This window comes from Neoarius graeffei, chromosome 4 (assembly GCF_027579695.1).
Source record: "Neoarius graeffei isolate fNeoGra1 chromosome 4, fNeoGra1.pri, whole genome shotgun sequence".
NCBI lineage: Eukaryota > Metazoa > Chordata > Actinopteri > Siluriformes > Ariidae > Neoarius > Neoarius graeffei.
The window spans coordinates 23,490,909-23,512,658 of NC_083572.1; the positions used below are offsets into that span (position 1 = coordinate 23,490,909).

Sequence of the window (21,750 nt, forward strand, 5' to 3'; positions counted from 1 at the left end):
TTAATTTCAAGGTGGTCCACAGGCCGGGGGCGCAGATGGTCGTGGCGGACTTCCTCTCCCGTCAAGGGGGGGGGGAGTCGGCTGCAGGCCGGACGGGCGCCCGGCCTGAGTCGGGCGGTGGGGGTATGTGGCAGCGGGGGCGTGGTCAAGCGCCGGTCGGTGACAGGAGGGCGGAGTCAGGGAAGGTAAGTGGCAGAATCACGACACCTGAGAACAATTAACCTGTGTTTGTGTGTGTCTTCCCAGTGACCGCGCCCTATTTAAGGAGGGAGAGTGAGAGCAGAGGGGATCTCCGGACTAGACGCTGGCTGTGTGTGTGTGTCTGTCTAGTCACCGTAACGATTGTTCACTGAAAAGTGTGGCAATAAAGCCTTTTCCCAAACCTGATCTCTGTCCTGCCGTCCTCAGTGCTCCACCCACACGTAGGGAGTGTTACAATATATAAATAAAATTAGTCTAAAATCAATGTACAAAATAGCAGTAGTGCAAATACAGTATAATAACCGTAACTGAGAAGATGCTTAGAAGAGTAGGTTATGAGATGTATATGAACAATAGTGCAAATGACCAATAGCAGCAGATACAACAATAATGCAAATGATTGTGGTGAGATGTGCAAACAGATGAGACAGTGCATAGAGAGGAGTGTCTATTTACCAAAATTAATTAAATAAATAAGTTTCAGTTTGAACATTAAATATCTTGTTGTATTGTATTCAAGTGAATATCAGTTGAAAAGGATTTGCAAATTATTGCGTTCTGTTTGTACAACCCCGATTCCAAAAAAGTTGGGACAAAGTACAAATTGTAAATAAAAACGGAATGCAATAATTTACAAATCTCAAACTGATATTGTATTCACAATAAAACAGACAGCATATCAAATGTCAAAAGTGAGACATTTTGAAATTTCATGACAGCAACACATCTCAAAAAAGTTGGGACGGGCAATAAGAGGCTGGAAAAGTTAAAAAGGTACAAAAAAGGAACAGCTGGAGGCAAGGACGCGTTATCCTAATGGGCTTCATGGGCAGCTGCCCAGGGCCTCGGCCACTAGGGGGCCTTGGAGGTAGCGAGATCGGAAAATATGAAACGATATTTTCAAAAGTTTTGATCATATTGACATTTTTGATGCATTTCACCACCCGTAAGGAAGCCCACCTTGTCCCATCGCATAAATCACCCGTCATTGTCAATATGATAACTGTCCACCATGTCTTCACACGCTACGCCAGCTTGAGTTCAATGATTTAATTAATGACTTTGCTTTCCAGAAAAGTAGGAAAGTGCCCCTGTAAGTTGACCCATGGCTGTCAAACTGAATGCGCAAAGCTGTGTGCCACTGCTGTTTGGGACATTACGTGTGTGAAAGGATGAAGTGTTGCACATAGCCTAACATTTTGAGATTTATTTCTGAGAAGCAAGATATTTTTGTTATCGCACTTTGTTTTCACAAGTTAAAAATTGCCTGGATTACAAAATGAAAACGAACGGTTATATACCAAATAAATGTTGTTCTGAATACTAAAAAAAAACTGTTGTAGGCCTAGGTTATGTTCTTGACATGTTCATTGACTCACTCATTCAAAGGCTTCTTGAGGCTAAACTTTAGTTAACCAGACTTGTTAACCGTGATGTCTGATGGATTTTTTTTTTTTCACCATGTAATTGCCTATTTCACCATTGCTTTTTCTCGATTAAATAGGTGTTGATGGATATAAAGTTTTATCATTCAATAGTATTTCTAATTGTGCCACTGTCATTATTTAAGTTTCTGTGTCCAGTTAGACAGGCACGTCTGAGGGAGTGAATTTGCTGAGCGCAGTTGACAACAGGCAGGGGTGTGGCCTCGGGGGTGTATCTGCCCAGAGCCTTGGCAAGGGTTAACGCGGCCCTGAATGGAGGACCAAATTGCAACTCATTAGGTCAATTGGCAATAGGTCATTAACATGACTGGGTATAAAAAGAGCATCTTGGAGTAGCAGCGGCTCTCAGAAGTAAAGATGGGAAGAGGATCACCAATCCCCCAATTCTGCGCCGACAAATAGTGGAGCAATATCAGAAAGGAGTTCGACAGTGTAAAATTGGAAAGAGTTTGAACATATCATCTACAGTCCATAATATCAAAAATTCAGAGAATCTGGAAGAATCTCTGTGCATAAGGGTCAAGGCCGGAAAACCATACTGGGTGCCCGTGATCTTCGGGCCCTTAGACGGCACTGCATCACATACAGGCATGCTTCTGTATTGGAAATCACAAAATGGGCTCAGGAATATTTCCAGAGAACATTATCTGTGAACACAATTCACCGTACCATCCGCCGTTGCCAGCTACAACTCTACAGTTCAAAGAAGAAGCCGTATCTAAACATGATCCAGAAGCGCAGACGTCTTCTCTGGGCCAAGGCTCATTTAAAATGGACTGTGGCAAAGTGGAAAACTGTTCTGTGGTCAGACGACTCAAAATTTGAAGTTCTTTATGGAAATCAGGGACGCTGTGTCATTCGGACTAAAGAGGAGGAGAAGGACAACCCAAGTTATCAGCGCTCAGTTCAGAAGCCTACATCTCTGATGGTATGGGGTTGCATTAGTGCGTGTGGCATGGGCAGCTTACACATCTGGAAAGACACCATCAATGCTGAAAGGTATATCCAGGTTCTAGAGCAACATATGCTCCCATCCAGACGACGTCTCTTTCAGGGAAGACCTTGCATTTTCCAACATGACAATGCCAAACCACATACTGCATCAATTACAGCATCATGGCTGCGTAGAAGAAGGGTCCGGGTACTGAACTGGCCAGCCTGCAGTCCAGATCTTTCGCCCATAGAAAACATTTGGCGCATCATAAAATGGAAGATACGACAAAAAAGACCTAAGACAGTTGAGCAACTAGAATCCTACATTAGACAAGAATGGGTTAACATTCCTATCCCTAAACTTGAGCAACTTGTCTCCTCAGTCTCCAGACGTTTACAGACTGTTGTAAAGAGAAAAGGGGATGTCTCACAGTGGTAAACATGGCCTTGTCCCAACTTTGAGATGTGGTGTTGTCATGAAATTTAAAAATCACCTAATTTTTCTCTTTAAATGATACATTTTCTCAGTTTAAACATTTGATGTCATCTATGTTCTATTCTGAATAAAATATGGAATTTTGAATCTTCCACATCATTGCATTCTGTTTTTATTTACAATTTGTACTTTGTCCCAACATTTTTGGAATCAGGGTTATAGTTAATTGTAGAAAGGTAACTGGTTTACTTTAGAAAGGAAGGAAATCTTTTGTGCACACTTAAGCAAGTTTTTCTATTTAGGGTTCAATATTTTTCTATGCAAGTTAATTGAAGATAAGCTATTACCTTTGTATCATATGTAACGTCTTATTAGCTAGATGGGATCAATTTAGCCCCAACACCTAGATAAACTGTTCAATATCGTGACTCAAACTGATTCTTGAATTGGGTGGATCATTACACGTTTAGTGACCAATAAATTTTGAACAATAGTTTTATATTTAAGTCCTCCTCTCTCAACTGTTTCTCAAGCACGCTCTTATCTTCAATGTTGTTAGTTACAGATCACCATATCGTGTTGAAACAATGCATGTCAAATCGCACTACATTGCAATAGGGTGAATCGCATCATATCGCGTTAGCCACTTCATAAGAATCTTTAATGTATTGGATCGTTGCCAATGCATTGAGATGTGTACCACGTTAGCATCAATGATGGAGATGCACATCCCTATCGCTGAGGAGATGCTGAACGATCAGTATGGTAATACACTTATTTTAGTATAAATATGGTGATTATAGGAAATCGAACATGCTAATTTGTCAAGAAAGTCCAACTATTTCTCGATAATCACCTTGAGCAAATTGGCAAAAATGGTGGCCAACTGCTTCATCATTGTAAGCGAGGAAAAATTACAAATTATGAAAAGAAAAGGCTGTTCCTAAAAGCACTACGCAGTTTGGACTAAATACTATTCAAAAGATAAGGTGGAAATTGTGATACTTTTTGAAATTGATAAAATGAATTTTATGCAAGTTGGCATACAGCCAAGCCAGAAAGTCTGCACCCTTTCCCCTTCCCCATGTTTTGTTACAAACTTATTCTACAATAGAGTTCATTTTTTTTGTCACAAAATTCTACAACCCCAATTCCAAAAAAGTTGGGACAAAGTACAAATTGTAAATAAAAACAGAATGCAATGATGTGGAAATTTCAAAATTCCATATTTTATTCAGAATAGAACATAGAGGACATATCACATGTTTAAACTGAGAAAATATTATTTAAAGAGAAATTAGGTGATTTTAAATTTCATGACAACACCACGTCTCAAAAAAAGTTGGGACAAGGCCATGTTTACCACTGTGAGACATCCCCTTTTCTCTTTACAACAGTCTGTAAACGTCTGGGGACGGAGGAGACAAGTTGCTCAAGTTTAGGAATAGGAATGTTAACCCATTCTTGTCTAATGTAGGATTCTAGTTGCTCAACTGTCTTGGGTCAGTTTTGTCGTATCTTCCGTTTTATGATGCGCCAAATGCTTATGGGTGAAAGATCTGGACTGCAGGCTGGCCAGTTCAGTACCCGGACCCTTCTACGCAGCCACAATGCTATAACTGATGCAGTATGTGGTTTGGCATTGTCATGTTGGAAAATGCAAGGTCTTCCCTGAAAGAGACGTAGCCTGGATGGGAGCATATGTTGCTCTAGAACCTGGATATACCTTTCAGCATTGATGGTGTCTTTCCAGATGTGTAAGCTGCCCATGCCACACGCACTAATGCAACCCCATACCATCAGAGATGCAGGCTTCTGAACTGAGCGCTGATAACAACTTGGGTCGTCCTTCTCCTCTTTAGTCCGAATGACACGGCGTCCCTGATTTCCATAAAGAACTTCAAATTTTGAGTCGTCTGACCACAGAACAGTTTTTCACTTTGCCACAGTCCATTTTAAATGAGCCTTGGCCCAGAGAAAACGTCTGCGCTTCTGGATCATGTTTAGATATGGCTTCTTCTTTGAACTATAGAGTTTTAGCTGGCAACGGCAGATGGCACGGTGAATTGTGTTCACAGATAATGTTCTCTGGAAATATTCCTGAGCCCATTTTGTGATTTCCAATACAGAAGCATGCCTGTATGTGATGCAGTGCCGTCTAAGGGCCCGAAGATCACGGGGACCCAGTATGGTTTTCCGGCCTTGACCCTTACGCACAGATTCTTCCAGATTCTCTGAATCTTTTGATGATATTATGCACTGTAGATGATATGTTCAAACACTTTGCAATTTTACACTGTCGAACTCCTTTCTGATATTGCTCCACTATTTGTCGGTGCAGAATTAGGGGGATTGGTGATCCTCTTCCCATCTTTACTTCTGAGAGCCGCTGCCACTCCAAGATGCTCTTTTTATACCCAGTCATGTTAATGACCTATTGCCAATTGACCTAATGAGTTGCAATTTGGTCCTCCAGCTGTTCCTTTTTTGTACCTTTAACTTTTCCAGCCTCTTATTGCCCCTGTCCCAACTTTTTTGAGATGTGTTGCTGTCATGAAACTTCTAATGAGCCAATATTTGGCATGAAATTTCAAAATGTCTCACTTTCGACATTTGATATGTTGTTCATGTTCTATTGTGAATACAATATCAGTTTTTGAGATTTGTAAATTATTGCATTCCATTTTTATTTACAATTCGTACTTTGTCCCAACTTTTTTGGAATCGGGGTTGTACACAAAATAGCCCATAATGACAAAGTGAAAACAGGTTTTTAGACATTTGTGCTAATTTATTAAAAATCAAAATGTAAAATATATGTACATGAGTTTGCACACCCAAAAGTGAGCTGAGGTGCATTTTGTTTCCACCGATACCGTTTGAGATGTTTCTACAACTTAACTGGAGTCTGCCTGTGGTAAATTCAATTAATTGGACATGATTGGGGATTGCCAGCACCTGCCTATATAAAGGTCCCACAGTTAACAGTGGGCATCAGAGCAAACTCCAAGCCATGGGGTCAAAGGAATTATCTGCAGACCTCAGAAACAGGATTGTGTCAAGGCATAGATCTGGAGAAGGGTACAGAAAATTTGCTGCAGCTTTACAGGTGGCACAAGAGCACAGTGGCCACCATCATTGGTGAGGTACCAAATGGAAGAGGTTTGGAACCACCAACAATCTTCCTAGACCTGGCCGGCCGGCCAAACTGAGCGATCGGGGAAGACGGGCCTTGGCCGGAGAGGTGAGCAGGATCCCGAGGGTCACTCTGACAGAGCTCCAGCGTATTTTTGTGGAGATGTGAGAACCTTTCAGAAAATCAACCATCCAGGCAGCACTGCACAAATCAGGCCTTTAGAGTGGCCAGACGGAAGCCACTCCTTAGTAAAAGGCACATGACAGCCTGCTTGGAGTTTGCCAAAAGGCACCTAGAGGACTCTCAAACCATGAGAAACCAGATTCTCTGGTCTGATGAAACCAAAATTGAACTTTTTGGCCTGAATATCAAGCGTCACATCTGGAGGAAACCAGGCACCGCTCATCACCTGGCTAATGCCATCCCTACAGTGAAGCATGGCAGTGGCAGCATCATGATGTGGGGATGTTTTTCAGCAGCAGGAATGGGGCAACTAGTCCTGATGGAGTGAAAGATGAATGCAGCCAAGTACACCGAGATCCCTGAAGAAAACCTGCTCCAGAGCACTCTGGACCTCAAACTGGGGCAAAGGTTTACCTTCCAACATGACAACAACCAAAAGCACACAGCCAAGAGAACAAAAGTGGTTTTGGAGAAAGTCTGTGAATGTCCTTGAGTGGCCCAGCCAGAGCTCAGACCTGAATCCAATTGAACATCTGTGGAAGGAGCTGAAAATGGCTGTATACCGATGCTCCCCATCCAACCTGATGGAGCTTGCAAGGATATGCCAAGAGGAATGGGCAAAAGTGTCCAGAAACAAGTGTGCCAAGTTCGTAGCTTCTTTCCCAAGACACCTTGAAGCTGTAATTGCTGCCAAAAGTGCATCAACCAAGTATTAGGCTAAGGGTGTGTACAGATATTTACATATCTGTACACACCCTTAGCCTAAATAACCTATTTTTGTCAGTAAAATAAAATTGCATATTTTCTAAAAACCTGCTTTCACTTTGTCATTATGGGCTATTTTGTGTAGAAATTTGTGACAAAAAATGAACTCAACCTATTGTAGAATAAGTTTGTAACGTAATAAAACATGGAGAAGGTGAAAGGGGTGTGCAGACTTTCTGGCTTGACTGTAGATAAATAGACAAGTCTGCGCACGTTATGTTTGCATGCTGCTTTTAAAGAATTTTTTTTAATACGATTTAAAATACAATTTTAAATCACCTGTGTATTTATAGTAAAACAATTATCCACTTCAGGCTCAGTAAATAATAACCTCGACCTCATCTCAGTTATTATTCACCAATATTCACTTCACCTTTGGCTTTATAGTTTGTTCAACAGTTATGTCAATTGCCTGCACATTAATTTAATTTGCATGCCTGTACCCTGCTGTACTGTAATGCTGCATAATGGCCGACTGCTGCCAATTGCACAAGTTCCAGTATGCAAAGGCCAACCAATGCTACGGTTAGCACAGTGATAGGGGCCAGTCCCCTGATTCTTGGTACCAAGTTGCATCTTGAGTGCTCTAGCACCACAAACAAGTCAAATTTGGAGATACATTTATACATGTAACTTTTGAACCATATGTCTCATCTCATCATCTCTAGCCGCTTTATCCTGTTCTACAGGGCCGTAGGCAAGCTGGAGCCTATCCCAGCTGACTATGGGCGAAAGGCAGGGTACACCCTGGACAAGTCGCAAGGTCATCACAGGGCTGACACATAGACACAGACAACCATTCACACTCACACCTACAGTCAATTTAGAGTCACCAGTTAACTTAACCTGCACGTCTTTGGCCTGTGGGGGAAACCCATGCGGACACGGGGAGAACATGCAAACTCCGCACAGAAAGGCCCTCGTCGGCCGCGGGGCTTAAACCCGGACCTTCTTGCTGTGAGGCGACAGCGCTAACCACTACACCACCGTGCCGCCCTGAACTATATGTATGATTTTCAAAAGTGAGGTGCCCTTGGATTGTTCTCAAGTCGATTTCGACATACCCCATGTCAGTTTCTGGCATTTTGGATTTTTTCAAAGACTCAGTTTTTCACAGATCACAATTTTTTTTTTTTCCAATCTTCAACTTTGGCCTAGGTGATCTTCCAACATAGTTTCACAAAAGATTATTTATTGGTTTTTTTGATTTGCCAAAGCTTTCACCCATTACAGGCAATCAGAGTAAGTGGTAAAGTCACTAAACAGAATGCAAGGTCATCTCAGCAACACTTTGATGTATCAAAACCAAACTTGACAGATGGACATGGGACACCACTTTGTAGGAGGAGGAGGAGGAAAAAACCTCATTTGACCACTAGGTGGTACTGCAAGAATCAAAAATGTGTTTTGGCTAATAACTGCTGAGGTTTGCCTTAAAAATAAATAAATAAATAAATTCATGTCTGGTGATACAGTGGAAGACCCCAAGGGAAAGACATGTCAGTCACGTCAACCTAATTGATATGGCTGCATTTTTTGAAAAGGTGTGTGTGTTTATTTCCTCCCTCCCCCTCACAAACTGTATTCAACCTTCACCAGGTTTAGCACAAATGATTTTCGGACCAAGCCTCTCAAGTTATTTATTTGCTTTTCAATTTGAAAAGTGTTTGCCTGTCACAGCTAATCAAAATTGGCTTAAAAACCACCAAAGAGGAAGTGAGGTCATCTCAGCAATGCTGTGATATATGGACACCAACCCTGTGTCTGAAATCACTCACTCATTCACTATTCCCTATAGAGGGAATTATTATATAGAGAGGACTATATAGTGAGTTCATTGGTAAAATGAAAAAATGCTTTTGGACACTAGTCCGTTGCACTGGTATTTACGTCAGTACTGTTGCACAATTAAAATATGCCATATCAGCCGGCTGGTGAGTTTTTTTTCAAAAATAATAAATACATGCATGTATTTTTGTGATACACATCATACCAAGCGTATTTCCCACATTAAATCAATACAAAGTACCTGCATCTTTCAGTTTTTTTAAAAATCAAGGCTGAATACTTTCTTCTTTGCCGCTGCCTTTTATTAAATTAAATTTGAGACTTTTAATTTGATTTCTTTCAGCACAACTGCAATGCATGATGGGATATATTGCTTGGATAGTGGCCATCAGTTGTACACTACTTTTCGTGATGCATTGTGGGATACTTTGAGTGCACTATATAGGGTGTACTCATTATGGTTTCGGACAGCACTACAAAATGCAATTCTCACTATATAGGGCCCTATATAGTGAGTAGGGAGCAATTTTGGATACGGCAAATCTGGCACATGGACTTGGAACCCCATTTGGAATAAGTACAAAAAAATGTATCATTTGACCACTGGGGGTGCTGCAAAAATTAAAGTGTGTGTGCATTAAAAAATTAATTCATGTCTACTGTGGGAATTCCCAAGGCTGAGACATGCCAACTTTTCAAGTCAACATAACTGATCTGGCCACCATGCTGAATTTTATTGAACGGTTGTCAAGTTTTTCAGCAACCACAATTTTTGTCCAATCTTCATCCCAGTGGCAGCTGGTGACCTTTGAAATAGGGGAAGCTCAGTTTTAGGCCTACATAATAAATTTTCAATTATTTATTTGTCATTCATCAGTTATTTGTCATTTATATGTGAATTCTGCCATGTTCTACTCTGACTCTGCCAAGTAAACTTAAGCGTTCCATGCTTTTCTCACACTTTTTGTATGCCCTGTCAAAGTTGACCAAATTTCCAAAATCCAGTTTTTGACCAAATACATGCCTGGGATGGTCTCATTAAGAGACAAGGCCAACAGTATGCTATCTTGGTCAAAGCACTCCCAATTAACCAGTTTACTTTGTCATACCACGACAGCTGAAATGAGCAATTGTCTCTCCCTAACTTTTGAATTAAATCAATCTTGGGAACTAATTTGCATTGTTTTAATTTTTAGCCTCTCCTTGTAAGGAAGAGCATGAAGTATCTTCAAAATCAGGTTGACAACATTCGCAATGTTTGCCATTTCACACAGCTAGCTAGCTGGCTAGAATCTGTATAACTAGAAATCCTCTATTGCCTGGCTTAAAATAAACAGCCTTTACTGAACCGAAACGGAAGGAAGTAACAAACTCTATATTTACAATTTTATTTACAGTACACAAACAGGAACCGTATACTGGTAGGAAAAGAATGAGATGAGCAGCAGCTAGTCTCATGACTTCACTTGCCAACACACCGCATGGACTGAGCTTGAATCCCTTCAATGTGATGTATAATTTTAAAACTCCGTCAGTCACATGACATTCAAAAGAGATTTGAGAGTTCCTCCAATCATCACACAGAAGCCCAGCCTCCAGTACTGCCTTACTCTCAGCGATTGTCCACAGACCCCCAGTGAAGCTGGGTGTCCGGAAATTATGTTTCTAAAGCATATTGTCTAATAAACATCTAGCTTTGCTGCACTAAGATCAAAGCATATCCCACAGCAGCCTTAAACTACAGAGATGCTGAGCATCAATGGGTTGTGCTTCCACAGGCTTCTTCGTGGAGGGGGGAAAATAAAAAATTTTAAAAAAAAAATTCACGTTATCAGTGAGAAATAACTGCTGAACGAACTAGCTGTAAAGCTGAGCGCTTTCTAGCACAAAATATCAATTTGGAATAAAAGAGTTAAGGACATATTTAACAAACTTTTTCCATTTTACATGAAGCCGGGCCTCCCTTGTAGTCTTGCAGCAGTTCCCTCTGCTTCACCCAATTTGGCACAGATGATCTTCAGATGAAGCCTCACAAAAGTTATACATTTTTTTTTTCTTTTTATTTTAAAAACCGTTTGCCTAACAAATTGGTCAAACAGAAAGTGAGCTCGTATCTCAGCCAACCTTTGGTCAATTGACATGAAACTTATTGTGAATGCATACAGCCATGCCCTTGACAAAATGACGAAGTTTCCATGGCAACGATGCCCTGCTGGTGTGCTTGGCCCTCTCATTGCTGCTTACAGCTATATTTGCATATATTATATTTGGCCTTTTATCTTTTACATGCATTGCACTTTTATGCTAATTTGCACTTCTGGTTCGATGCGAACAGCATTTTGTTGCTTAAAGACCCAAAAATAAACTCCTTTATACTGTCAGATAACATCCATACAAGATATGTTTGAGTGTTAACTTGTTCATATTTGTACCTGATACAGACTATATTTTAAAAGAAAAACAATGTCCCCAGGCACTACCATCATCATCTGCCATCCTCAGAGAGAGTTCTGAGGTTCAAATATCGCGCTCAGAGTACAAAATGTCATTTGACTTACTGAGGCTTGTATATCTCATGGATCTCACTTCTCAGTTTTTGTAAATGACCCTAAAGATGCCCAAGTGTCAACCATTTGGGTGTAAAAATAAGCCTGATCATTGAAGCAGTGAACACGTACGTAAACAGTAAGCATACTCATCCAGGCTTTCACCACTCGGCCACCCTCAGGATTTTTTGTTTTTCCTCAAAAAAAAAAAAATTAATAATAATAAATCAACTTTCCTTGTATGACTTTTGTTTTTATTCACGAAGAAAAGCAATATTTTTAGATGGCAAGAGAGTCATGTTGCTATGGTGACAGGATTGTTTATTAGTATCTGTCAGGACTGCGTAGGCATTATCTAGTCGAGTGAGATTTAAACTTCATAAAGTGAAGTCTGTTGATCTGCAGATTGTGTTGCCAGTACAGTGTTCAAAATACTTTTTTCCAGTGTTCTGTAATATTGCAGAATGTCAATTTTATTCTGCAATTTGGAAATATTTTCTGCAAATACACAAGCACTCCACCCTTCTCAACCTAATAATGCCTATATTTACATCATATACTGTATCTAGCTTTACAACTCATAGCATTACTGTAATTCTTCATTCTCTCACTATTTTTAATTTCAGTCTTCACAGATCCTTCTCTGCAGCAAAGTTATCATTCCATGATACCTCCACAGGTCCTTCATCCCCCTCGCCCTGACACTACAGGCTACTACAATTTGAAGTATACCAACTAATTCATAAATGTACTAGTTAATCACACCTATACATTATCCTTTCACACAACATACTAATAAAAGGTATTACCACAAAAAATAAACACAAATGTTCAAGAAACAAAACATTCATTTTCATGTTACACGTCATGTTACACGTCATGTTACATTTTGTCAAGATTAAGTTTCTAGCTTGAACAATAGATTGTTACCCAAAATGTACTTAATTCAGTGTTTGCATCTGCAACCTGTAGTTTTAAATTGAAAGCAAGGTTTCAATTCTACACTCTGTTACAGTGGGGCAAAAGTATTTAGTCAGTCACCAATTGTGCAAGTTCTCCCACTTAAAAAGATGAGAGGCCTGTAATTTTCATAGGTATACCTCAACTATGAGAGACAAAATGAGAAAAAAATCCAGAAAAATCACATTTGCCTGATTTTTAAAGAATTTATTTGCAAATTATGGTGGAAAATAAGTATTTGGTCAATAACAAAAGTTCATCTCAATACTTTGTTATATACACTTTGTTGGCAATGACAGAGGTCAAACATTTTCTGTAAGTCTTCACAAGGTTTTCACACACTGTTGCTGGTATTTTGGCCCATTCCTCCATGCAGATCTCCTCTAGAGTAGTGATGTTTTGGGGCTGTCGCTGGGCAACACGGACTTTCAACTCCCTCCAAAGATTTTCTATGGGGTTGAGATCTGGAGATTAGCTAGGCCACTCCAGGACCTCGAAATACTTCTTCGCTGCCCGGGCGGTGTGTTTGGGATCATTGTCATGCTGAAAGACCCAGCCACGTTTCATCTTCAATGTCCTTGCTGATGGAAGGAGGTTTTCACTCAATCTCACGATACATGGCCCCATTCATTCTTTCCTTTACACAGATCAGTCGTCCTGGTCCCTTTGCAGAAAAACAGCCCCAAAGCATGATGTTTCCACTCCCATGCTTCACAGTAGGTATGGTGTTCTTTGGATGCAACTCAGCATTCTTTCTCCTCCAAACACGACAAGTTGAGTTTTTACCAGAAAGTTCTATTTTGGTTTCATCTGACCATATGACATTCTCCCAATCCTCTTCTGGATCATCCAAATGCTCTCTAGCAAACTTCAGACGGGCCTGGATATGTACTGGCTTAAGCAGGAGGACACGTCTGGCACTGCAGGATTTGAGTCCCTGGCGGCGTAGTGTGTTACTGATGGTAGCCTTTCTTACTTTGGTCCCAGCTCTCTGCAGGTCATTCACTAGGTCCCCCTGTGTGGTTCTGGGATTTTTGCTCACCGTTCTTGTGATCATTTTGACCCCACGGGGTGAGATCTTGCGTGGAGCCCCAGATCGAGGGAGATTATCAGTGGTCTTGTATGTCTTCCATTTTCTAATAATTGCTCCCACAGTTGATTTCTTCACACCAAGCTTCTTACCTATTGCAGATTCAGTCTTCCCAGCCTGGTGCAGGTCTACAATTTTGTTTCTGGTGTCCTTTGACAGCTCTTTGGTCTTGGCCATAGTGGAGTGTGACTGAGGTTGTGGACAGGTGTCTTTTTTATACTGATAACTAGTTCAAACAGGTGCCATTAATACAGGTAACAAGTGGAGGACAGAGGAGCCTCTTAAAGAAATTACAGGTCTGTGAGAGCCAGAAATCTTGCTTGTTTGTAGGTGACCAAATACTTATTTTACCAAGGAATTTACCAATTAATTCATTAAAAATCCTACAATGTGATTTCCTGGATTCTTTCCCCCCATTCTGTCTCTCATAGTTGAAGTCTACCTATGATAAATTACACGCCTCTCATCTTTTTAACTTGCACAATTGGTGGCTGACTAAATACTTTTTTGCCCCACTGTACATCTTGCAATGATGCAAAGAATTGATGCCTATATGGAATAAAACCCAACTGGCAAATGGAAAGACGTTTGGCTTCATTGTGTTTGCCTGGCTTCTAAAGTGCAAGGTCATGAACTGAACTAAGAACTACTGCAGGGGCTTCACTGCTCTAAACTAACAGAGAACTGGGTACAAACTAATCATGGCAGAACAGAGCTACAGAACTACTGAGAGCTACAGAACTGAACCTATGAGCTTTGTCTTACAGGGCAACTGTTTTACTTTGTGCTAGTCTGCACCACAGGCAAGACAGCCCTAGTAAAAAAAAAAAATAGAACATGTACACAAAGCATGTAAAATACTGTTGCTGTCTTCAAAAGGGATATAATATCAGTATAATTTTGCATGATTCAACAATACAATATATACAAACCTACACAATTTACATATATACGCAAGATAAGAACTAGTCAGCAGTGACTGTCTTCATTTTTCACTACGTTCAGACTGCACCCTGAAACGACCCATATCCGATTTTTTTGTTAGGCCGTTCACATTACCAATTATATGAGACTTGTATGCGATCTCCAATATGAACGGAAAACGACCCAAAAGTGTCCCGCATGCGCAAATTGACACGTAATATAAGCACATCTACATAATACGTAAACAAAAAAAGCGCACTCTTCAAGTTTGCAAGTAAAGCATGGAGATGAGGTGAGACCTGGCGCGGCGGAACTCTCACAATAATCTGATTAATGTGGGCAGCAGACTAATGAGACCGAAGGTGTCAAATTACTGGAAATTTCCAGAACAATCTTATAATCTTGTAATACAGGATGATTTAACATCCAGGTCCCTACCAAATCCACCATTAGCTTCAGTGCTTAATTTGTAAAGTGGGAGGTCCCGGAGCGCAGAGGATGAGTGGCTCTGGTGCGAAAAAAAAAAGGGGGGGGGGGGGGGGCGCTTCTGGGCATGTATTGTAATAACACTGCAAATTAAGTTCATCTGCGAAAAACCCCGCTCACACTCTGCACTTGAGATAGGGACAGTGTTGATCGCGGCCAAGAGACCCTTCAGTTCATCTGGGATGAATTCTCCATTACTTTCCCTGAATTCCCTGAATGCCCTGATGACATGTCGTGGGTCATTGATGCAAAACAGCTGGCAGAGCGCTTCCACTTCTTTTTCCCCCAAACAGCGCGTCTTCCTCCCGCGGCCACGGAAGTGTGCACCCTCCTTTTCCGTAATATACAAACAGATATTTTGTGGATGTCGTTTCATGAGAGAAATCACCAACAAGACAGATATCAAAATCAGACATTAACACTAAATAAACTTGCATTTATTTATTTAATTATTTGGGGGGGGGGGTGTTCTATTTCGTTACATAGTCGAGAGGTGGCGGATCACCGGATCCAGTGTAAATAGCTGCCGGAGCCAACGTCCGAGGTTCCGGAGCGCGCTCCGGCTTGCTCCCCCTCAAATTAAGCCCTAATTAGCTTGATCAATTCTATAAAAGTCTATTTAAATTCTGAAAACTGTACAAATGTTGTTTTCCACCAAAGAGGCAGGATTAGCCAACGCAGAATAGTGACGTTTGTCTCTTGTTGATGACGTGTAGGTTGCATGAATGCGACCTGTCCGGTCAGACTGCAGTCGCATGTGAAAATATCGGATATGCATCGGAATTAGGACCACATATCCAAGCGGCCTGGGTCGCATGTGAAAAAAATCGGATCCGTGTCGTTCAGATTGTCAATAACAAATCGGATACAGGTCGCATATGGGCAAAAAAAAATTGGATATGGGTCGTTTCAGGGTGCAGTCTGAACGTAGTCTTTGTCACCCTCACGGACACGCGATTTGTCGCTGTTGGAGTCACGCTGGCTGCCGATTTTGCAGAGATACGACAAAATCGTCCTTGTTTTTGTCAGACTCTTGTCCCGAAGAAACAATCCTCTTGTGCCGCATTGAATTCTGGGAGATGCATGGCGGAAACTGCCGAACACTGCCAAGGTAGTTGTCGGGTCCTCCCAGAGGGTATTAAGTGACGAAATCTTGCATCGGAAAATGGCAACTGCCCTTATTTGGTTGTCATCGGTATTACGTAAATATTGCTCAACTTTGACCTGGAAAACGCCGTCAGGTTCGCGCGGCGCAGGTTTCAGTTTATTTACAGCGCCGCTAATTTGCTAAATTGAGAGCCATTGTATCCCGAGCCTGATTTTTTCATTCTGCAAAATTGCAGGTTATTTAATTTTTCTTCTGCAATCTTGAAAATCATTCTGCAAAATGCAGACTGCGGACGGGTATTTCGAACACTGCAGTAAAAATAACATTACTACAGAAAATTCCTGATTAGATTTTAGAGTTAGAAGCCTGTCACATACATGTTACAGCATAGTGAAATTCTCTGCTTTCAACCCATCTGAAGCAGTGAAAACATGCACACACAGAGAGAGAGAGAGAGAGAACGCGCGAAGTGGCACCTGACATTTTTTTTAATAATTAGAAGCCTTTATTTGATAGCTCTGTGTAATCAAGCTAAACGGCCTACTAGTATGCCAGTAACATCACAGGCGGATATCCAGTTTTAGTGCAAATGGTTGCATCCAGATAAGCCCATTTTTAGCAATATCATAACTTTTTTAAAATGGATAAATTGTTAAAGTTTTAATTTCAACATGCACTTGCCATGATCGGCAAACGGCATGCATTTTTGGGTTTGGTTCGACTTTAAGGACTTGCTCGATGACAAAGCTGAATCAAATCTAATCTCAATAATATGGATTATATTATTTAGTACAGGTACATATTTCCAAATAACGTCCCAGCTCTGGATACAAGTGCCATTAAATTCTATATTTTTTCCTAGACTTACCAGGCATGCATGAGAGCCTTGGTAGTAGGAGTTCTGTTGTATTTTCTAAACAAGTGATGTCATATGAATGGAATTACATAATAATAATAATAATATGTAGTGGTTATATGGTGTAGTGGTTAGCGCGGTCACCTCACAGCAAGAAGGGCCGGGTTCAAGCCCCGTAGCCGGCGAGGGCCTTTCTGTGCGGAGTTTGCATGTTCTCCCCGTAGGTTTCCTCCGGGTGCTCCGGTTTCCCCCACAGTCCAAAGACATGCAGGTTAGGTTAACTGGTGACTCTAAATTGACCGTAGGTGTGAATGTGAGTGTAAATGGTTGTCTGTGTCTATGTGTCAGCCCTGTGATGACCTGGCGACTTGTCCAGGGTATACCCTGCCTTTCGCCCATAGTCAGATGGGATAGGCTCCAGCTTGCCTGCGACCCTGTAGAACAGGATAAAGCGGCTACAGATAATGAGATGAGATAATAATAATTTAACTCATCAACTCACTGTCCTCCAGTCTGGGTGAACACCACCTGAAGTATTTGATCCTCTCCAGCATTTTTCAGGCTGACCACCACTCCTGCTGGGCCTTGCAGATGACCTTTACTCAGAACCTGGGCAAAGGCAGAACTCAAACTGAATAAAACAAAGACTTCTGAGAAAAAAAAAAAAAGACCTGCAGGCAAGAATATTTTCTTACTGTTCCTAAGACAGAAAATCCAGTGAAGAAGAAATTAATGTCCTGCTCTTTGGTGCATACGTCATTGAGGCCATCCACATGGATATCCACAGCGGTTGGCTCTGGAATCAAGGGCAGAGCAAAGGATGCCAAGTGTCAATAGTTAAAACATCTTATGGGGGGGATCCCACTATTTACTTTATTGGACACTGTTTTAAAACCTGTCATGCTGTAATCATATCTGAAAGCATAAGAAAAAATTTATGAACGTCTTGTGTCTAAACATTTCACCCTAGCAGCTCCAACATACTCATGTACTAGTTAGTTTTGCTTAAAGGGAACACATGAACACTTATTTAATAAGTTTCAGACTTATCAATAATAGACAAGATGTATGTGATGGTGTTTATTTCATGAATTGGGACTATACCATCACAGAATGATGAGCAACACAGCAGCATGCTATATCGTGCTCATGATTCTCTAATGTAGGGAATGGGGAGTAAAGAATAACTTTAACTTTAAACAGAACAGCACGTTACAGTCAGCTATATCTATAGTGAGAGTTCAGAGCTGTTAAATGGAGGAATAAATAAATAAATCATCCCTTACCAAAGCTCCATCCCAGTGGTGGTTCTATTTTGAGGACAAACTCCCCCTGTAAGTGGAAATAACCATTATTAAAACAGTATTTGTTTTATTTATTGTGCTGCAATAGACAATCATCTGCAAATATTTTGTCCATAGGTTCCTCCATCCCAGTTGTGGCAAAGGTGGATATAAAGCATGCGTGTAAAATGCAAATTCTGCCTGGGGCACAAGTATTTCATCAGACCCTGAAGGACAGCAATCCAATTCGAAACAAGTTGTTACGCATTTAATATACTCTAAATCAATGAACACTAACAATCTATATGGTCTGAACATAGAACAGGACACACACGCACGCAAACACACCTTTATTAGGAACACTATACATTAGTATAACAGCCTCAATTCAAAACAGCCTCAATTCTTCATTCAAATTTTTTTTTGAGATTCTGGTCTATGTTGACATGATTCTGTCACGCAATTCTTGCAAATTTTTCAGGTGTATTTTCATGCTGAGAATTTTCCATTCTACCAAGGTGTTCTTTCAAGAATAGGATTGTGACATCAGCCAAAGTGAGCAATGCAAGGCATTATGGGATTTCAGTACACAGACACTACAGTAGAGATCGAGTCGTAATAGTAGTGGAGGTAACATTGCAGTGGTATTTATATTATACAACTTAAAAAAAACAGCAGAATGAACACTTGCTATATTATCAACTACCATAACTTATAACCAGCATGGAAAACATTTCACAAATGGTATGATTTTTCAGCTTTCCAGCTTGAAAGCAAAACAATGAAACTGGACATGTAAAATAAATGGAATGTACTTGAATCTGACTGGGAATTGAAACAACTCACAATTATTTAAACTTTTGAGCAATACTGTATAAACATTTGAAACTGAATTGCATCCCCCCTCCAAAATAAATAAATAAAAATTAAATTACCACTAGTCATCACTGTGGCTCTGTGCAGGCCACTTAAGTTCTCCAACCTTTGGCAAGCCAAGTCTTCGTTCATTACAAATGCCCCATGATGCTTTTGCTTTGTGCACAAAAAGCACTGTCATACTGGAACTTTTGGGCTCAGCCCCTTATTTCCAGTGAAAGGAAATTGTAATGCTACAGCACACAAAGACAGCCTATACAAGTGTGCACTACCAAATTTGTGGAAGAACCACACATTGGTGTGATGGTCAGGTGTCTACACACTTTTGGCCATTGAGTGCATAAACTGACCGAATGCGGTGTATTTATTGGCTGTGAATTGTGAGGCAAAAGCACAACAATTAGCTCATGTTTTAAGTCGTTCAAATTCTGTAAAGCTGCTTTGCGACAATGTTTACTGTTAAAAGCGCTATACAAATAAACTTGATTTGATTTGATGGAAAAATAGTGAATAATGTTGAGATTAAGAGAGACCATGCTGTGAATGCTGGAATGCCCCTTTAAAGCAAAGCAAAACCCCAAAAATAAATTCCTTTATACTGACAAATAATATCCATACAAAGTCATGTTCAATTATTTGTTTGTCCAGATTTGTACAGCTTGTTTTTCTCTGACAATAAAACTTCCCTGGGTGCTGCCATCTTACTCTCTTCAAAGTACAAATATTGCACTTGGAGTACAAATTATTTGAGAATCCAAGATTGTGACATCACTTACACATCACATGACTTACCTAGACTTGGATCTAGTGGATATGCTTCTAAACTGTTGTAAAAATAAGCTCAAATGCCACAAAGCGAAATCGTTTTTTGCCATAGGATATTTACTATGAAGAAGCAATTGGCAAAATGGCTGCATTTCATTGCTTCCAGTATCGCTGGAATCACCTTCACTGTTTGTTTCTTCCTTCCTGGGTTCATATTCTGGTTCAAACATACAGTTGACTCTTTTTTTGTTGTTCAGGAACATTTTCCATGATTGTACAGCAAAACTAGGGGGGAAAAAATTACAGAAAACTTCGACGTCGATAGCTCTGTGTTACTAAGGTAAACTGTCTACTAGTGTGCATGCTATATCACAAGCCACACCCATTTAAAACCCATTTTTAGCAACTTTGAAGTGAATAAATTGTTCAAGTTTTATTTTTTAATTAAAACATGCAGGGGGCACATCAAGGCACTTGCCATGATTAGCAAACGAAATTTCTTTTTTGTATTTGTTGGGCTTTAAATGCTACTTTGCATTTAAATTTGGGAGTGTTATATTTCATTATTTAGTCTTAAAATAAATTGCATTTTAAAGGCAAACAAACAAAGGCTCAAAGATCAAGGACACAAAGGAGCCCTTGGAATCCTCCAGCCTGGTAAAAACATATTAGCAGTCATTTTATATACTGCTCAAAATACACTTTACTCTGCCTAAATACATGTCCTTTACAATCTACATCAGAAAGAAATAGTACAGCTGTACCTTGTCATAGAGAGGGATCATGAAATAGCCATTAATGGGAGCACAGTCTGTTTGATATTTCAGGGAGCCTTGCTTAGTGTACAGCCTTATCTGGAGAATAAAAAGCACAAATATCAGAACTTCATGACTCTATAAAACAAACAATGCCTTTCTAACTGCACGTGGGAGTAATTTGTTTCCATCTTAACATTATGATACAGTTTTTTGCATGTCATTGGTTACTGGTTGTAACAACTGATTTATTTTCACCATTAAAATGTCATTACTAAAAAAAAACTTTTTTATAATATGGCTATACTGTTTAGTGTTTGTAAAAACTAGACCATAAGAACAAACTAACATACTAAAAAAACACTATTAATCCTAGCTAACTGGGAAACTATGATACTTCTTGACGTACTGCTAAAAATAAGCTGCTTGCAATAATACATTTAAAACAAGTCTCACAAATTAAAGATTCGTATGGCCTGGTTGCACATAAAAGCCCCAACAGATGGGGTAGAAAAACGAAACACCTGTGCCCGGAAATGAGTTTAGCTGTAGAGCAAGCTAACAGACCAGCTAATCAACTCTGGATATGTAGCAAAACAAAATATCAGTGTCACCTCGACAAGGGAATAATCGATTTCCACATCTGATTTCACAAACCCACCGCAACCAACTAAAAGATCATCGGCGCTATTCACAAACACTGCATACAGAGAGAAAATTAAAAATACTAAGCTCCTCAACATTCCGAGCCCTGCCATCATTCGGTTCCTGCGTAGTGTAGACAAGCGGCGCACATGGCGCTCGTAGACCGAACCAATCATCAGACACAGACCTGATTTTTACACCAATAAAATTCGCCATCCGGACAGCTCGCACGCTCTCATTAGTTTCATTGGCTAGCACAGAACAGGAAATCCAGAGCTGGGGAGGGGAAGTGGGAGGAGGAGAGTGACAGACTGTGGAGCCCATAGACCCAACTTTCACATTCGCAATAACTATCCTGAAGGGGTTCAAATTTTTACAGACGGCTCTAAAGACCCTGAAACTGGGAAAACTGCAGCTGCGGTTTTTATCCCACAGTATAAGACAAAAATAGCAAAAAGGACGTCTGACCACCTTGCAGTTTATTTAGTGGAGTTATTTGCCATCTATCTTGCTTTAATGTGGATTGATGACACTAAATCTAGATTCAATGTCATATGTTCTGACTCCCT

At 40.4% G+C, this 21,750-nt stretch overlaps 1 protein-coding gene across 1 annotated transcript in view; it reads right to left on the bottom strand.

The window, feature by feature from the left end:
* Positions 1–21,333, bottom strand: part of nomo (nodal modulator) — a 150,125-nt gene extending 128,792 nt beyond the window's left edge. The window contains exons 1-5 of the mRNA XM_060919051.1: positions 21,151–21,333; positions 20,546–20,635; positions 18,144–18,189; positions 17,553–17,653; positions 17,360–17,466 (exon numbers count right to left, since the gene is read on the bottom strand). Of these exons, the coding sequence (XP_060775034.1) occupies positions 17,360–17,466; positions 17,553–17,653; positions 18,144–18,189; positions 20,546–20,635; positions 21,151–21,297 (491 nt within the window). The 5' untranslated portion in view covers positions 21,298–21,333. The remainder of the gene's footprint in view (positions 1–17,359; positions 17,467–17,552; positions 17,654–18,143; positions 18,190–20,545; positions 20,636–21,150) is intronic.
* Between the last annotated feature and the right edge of the window lie 417 nt (positions 21,334–21,750).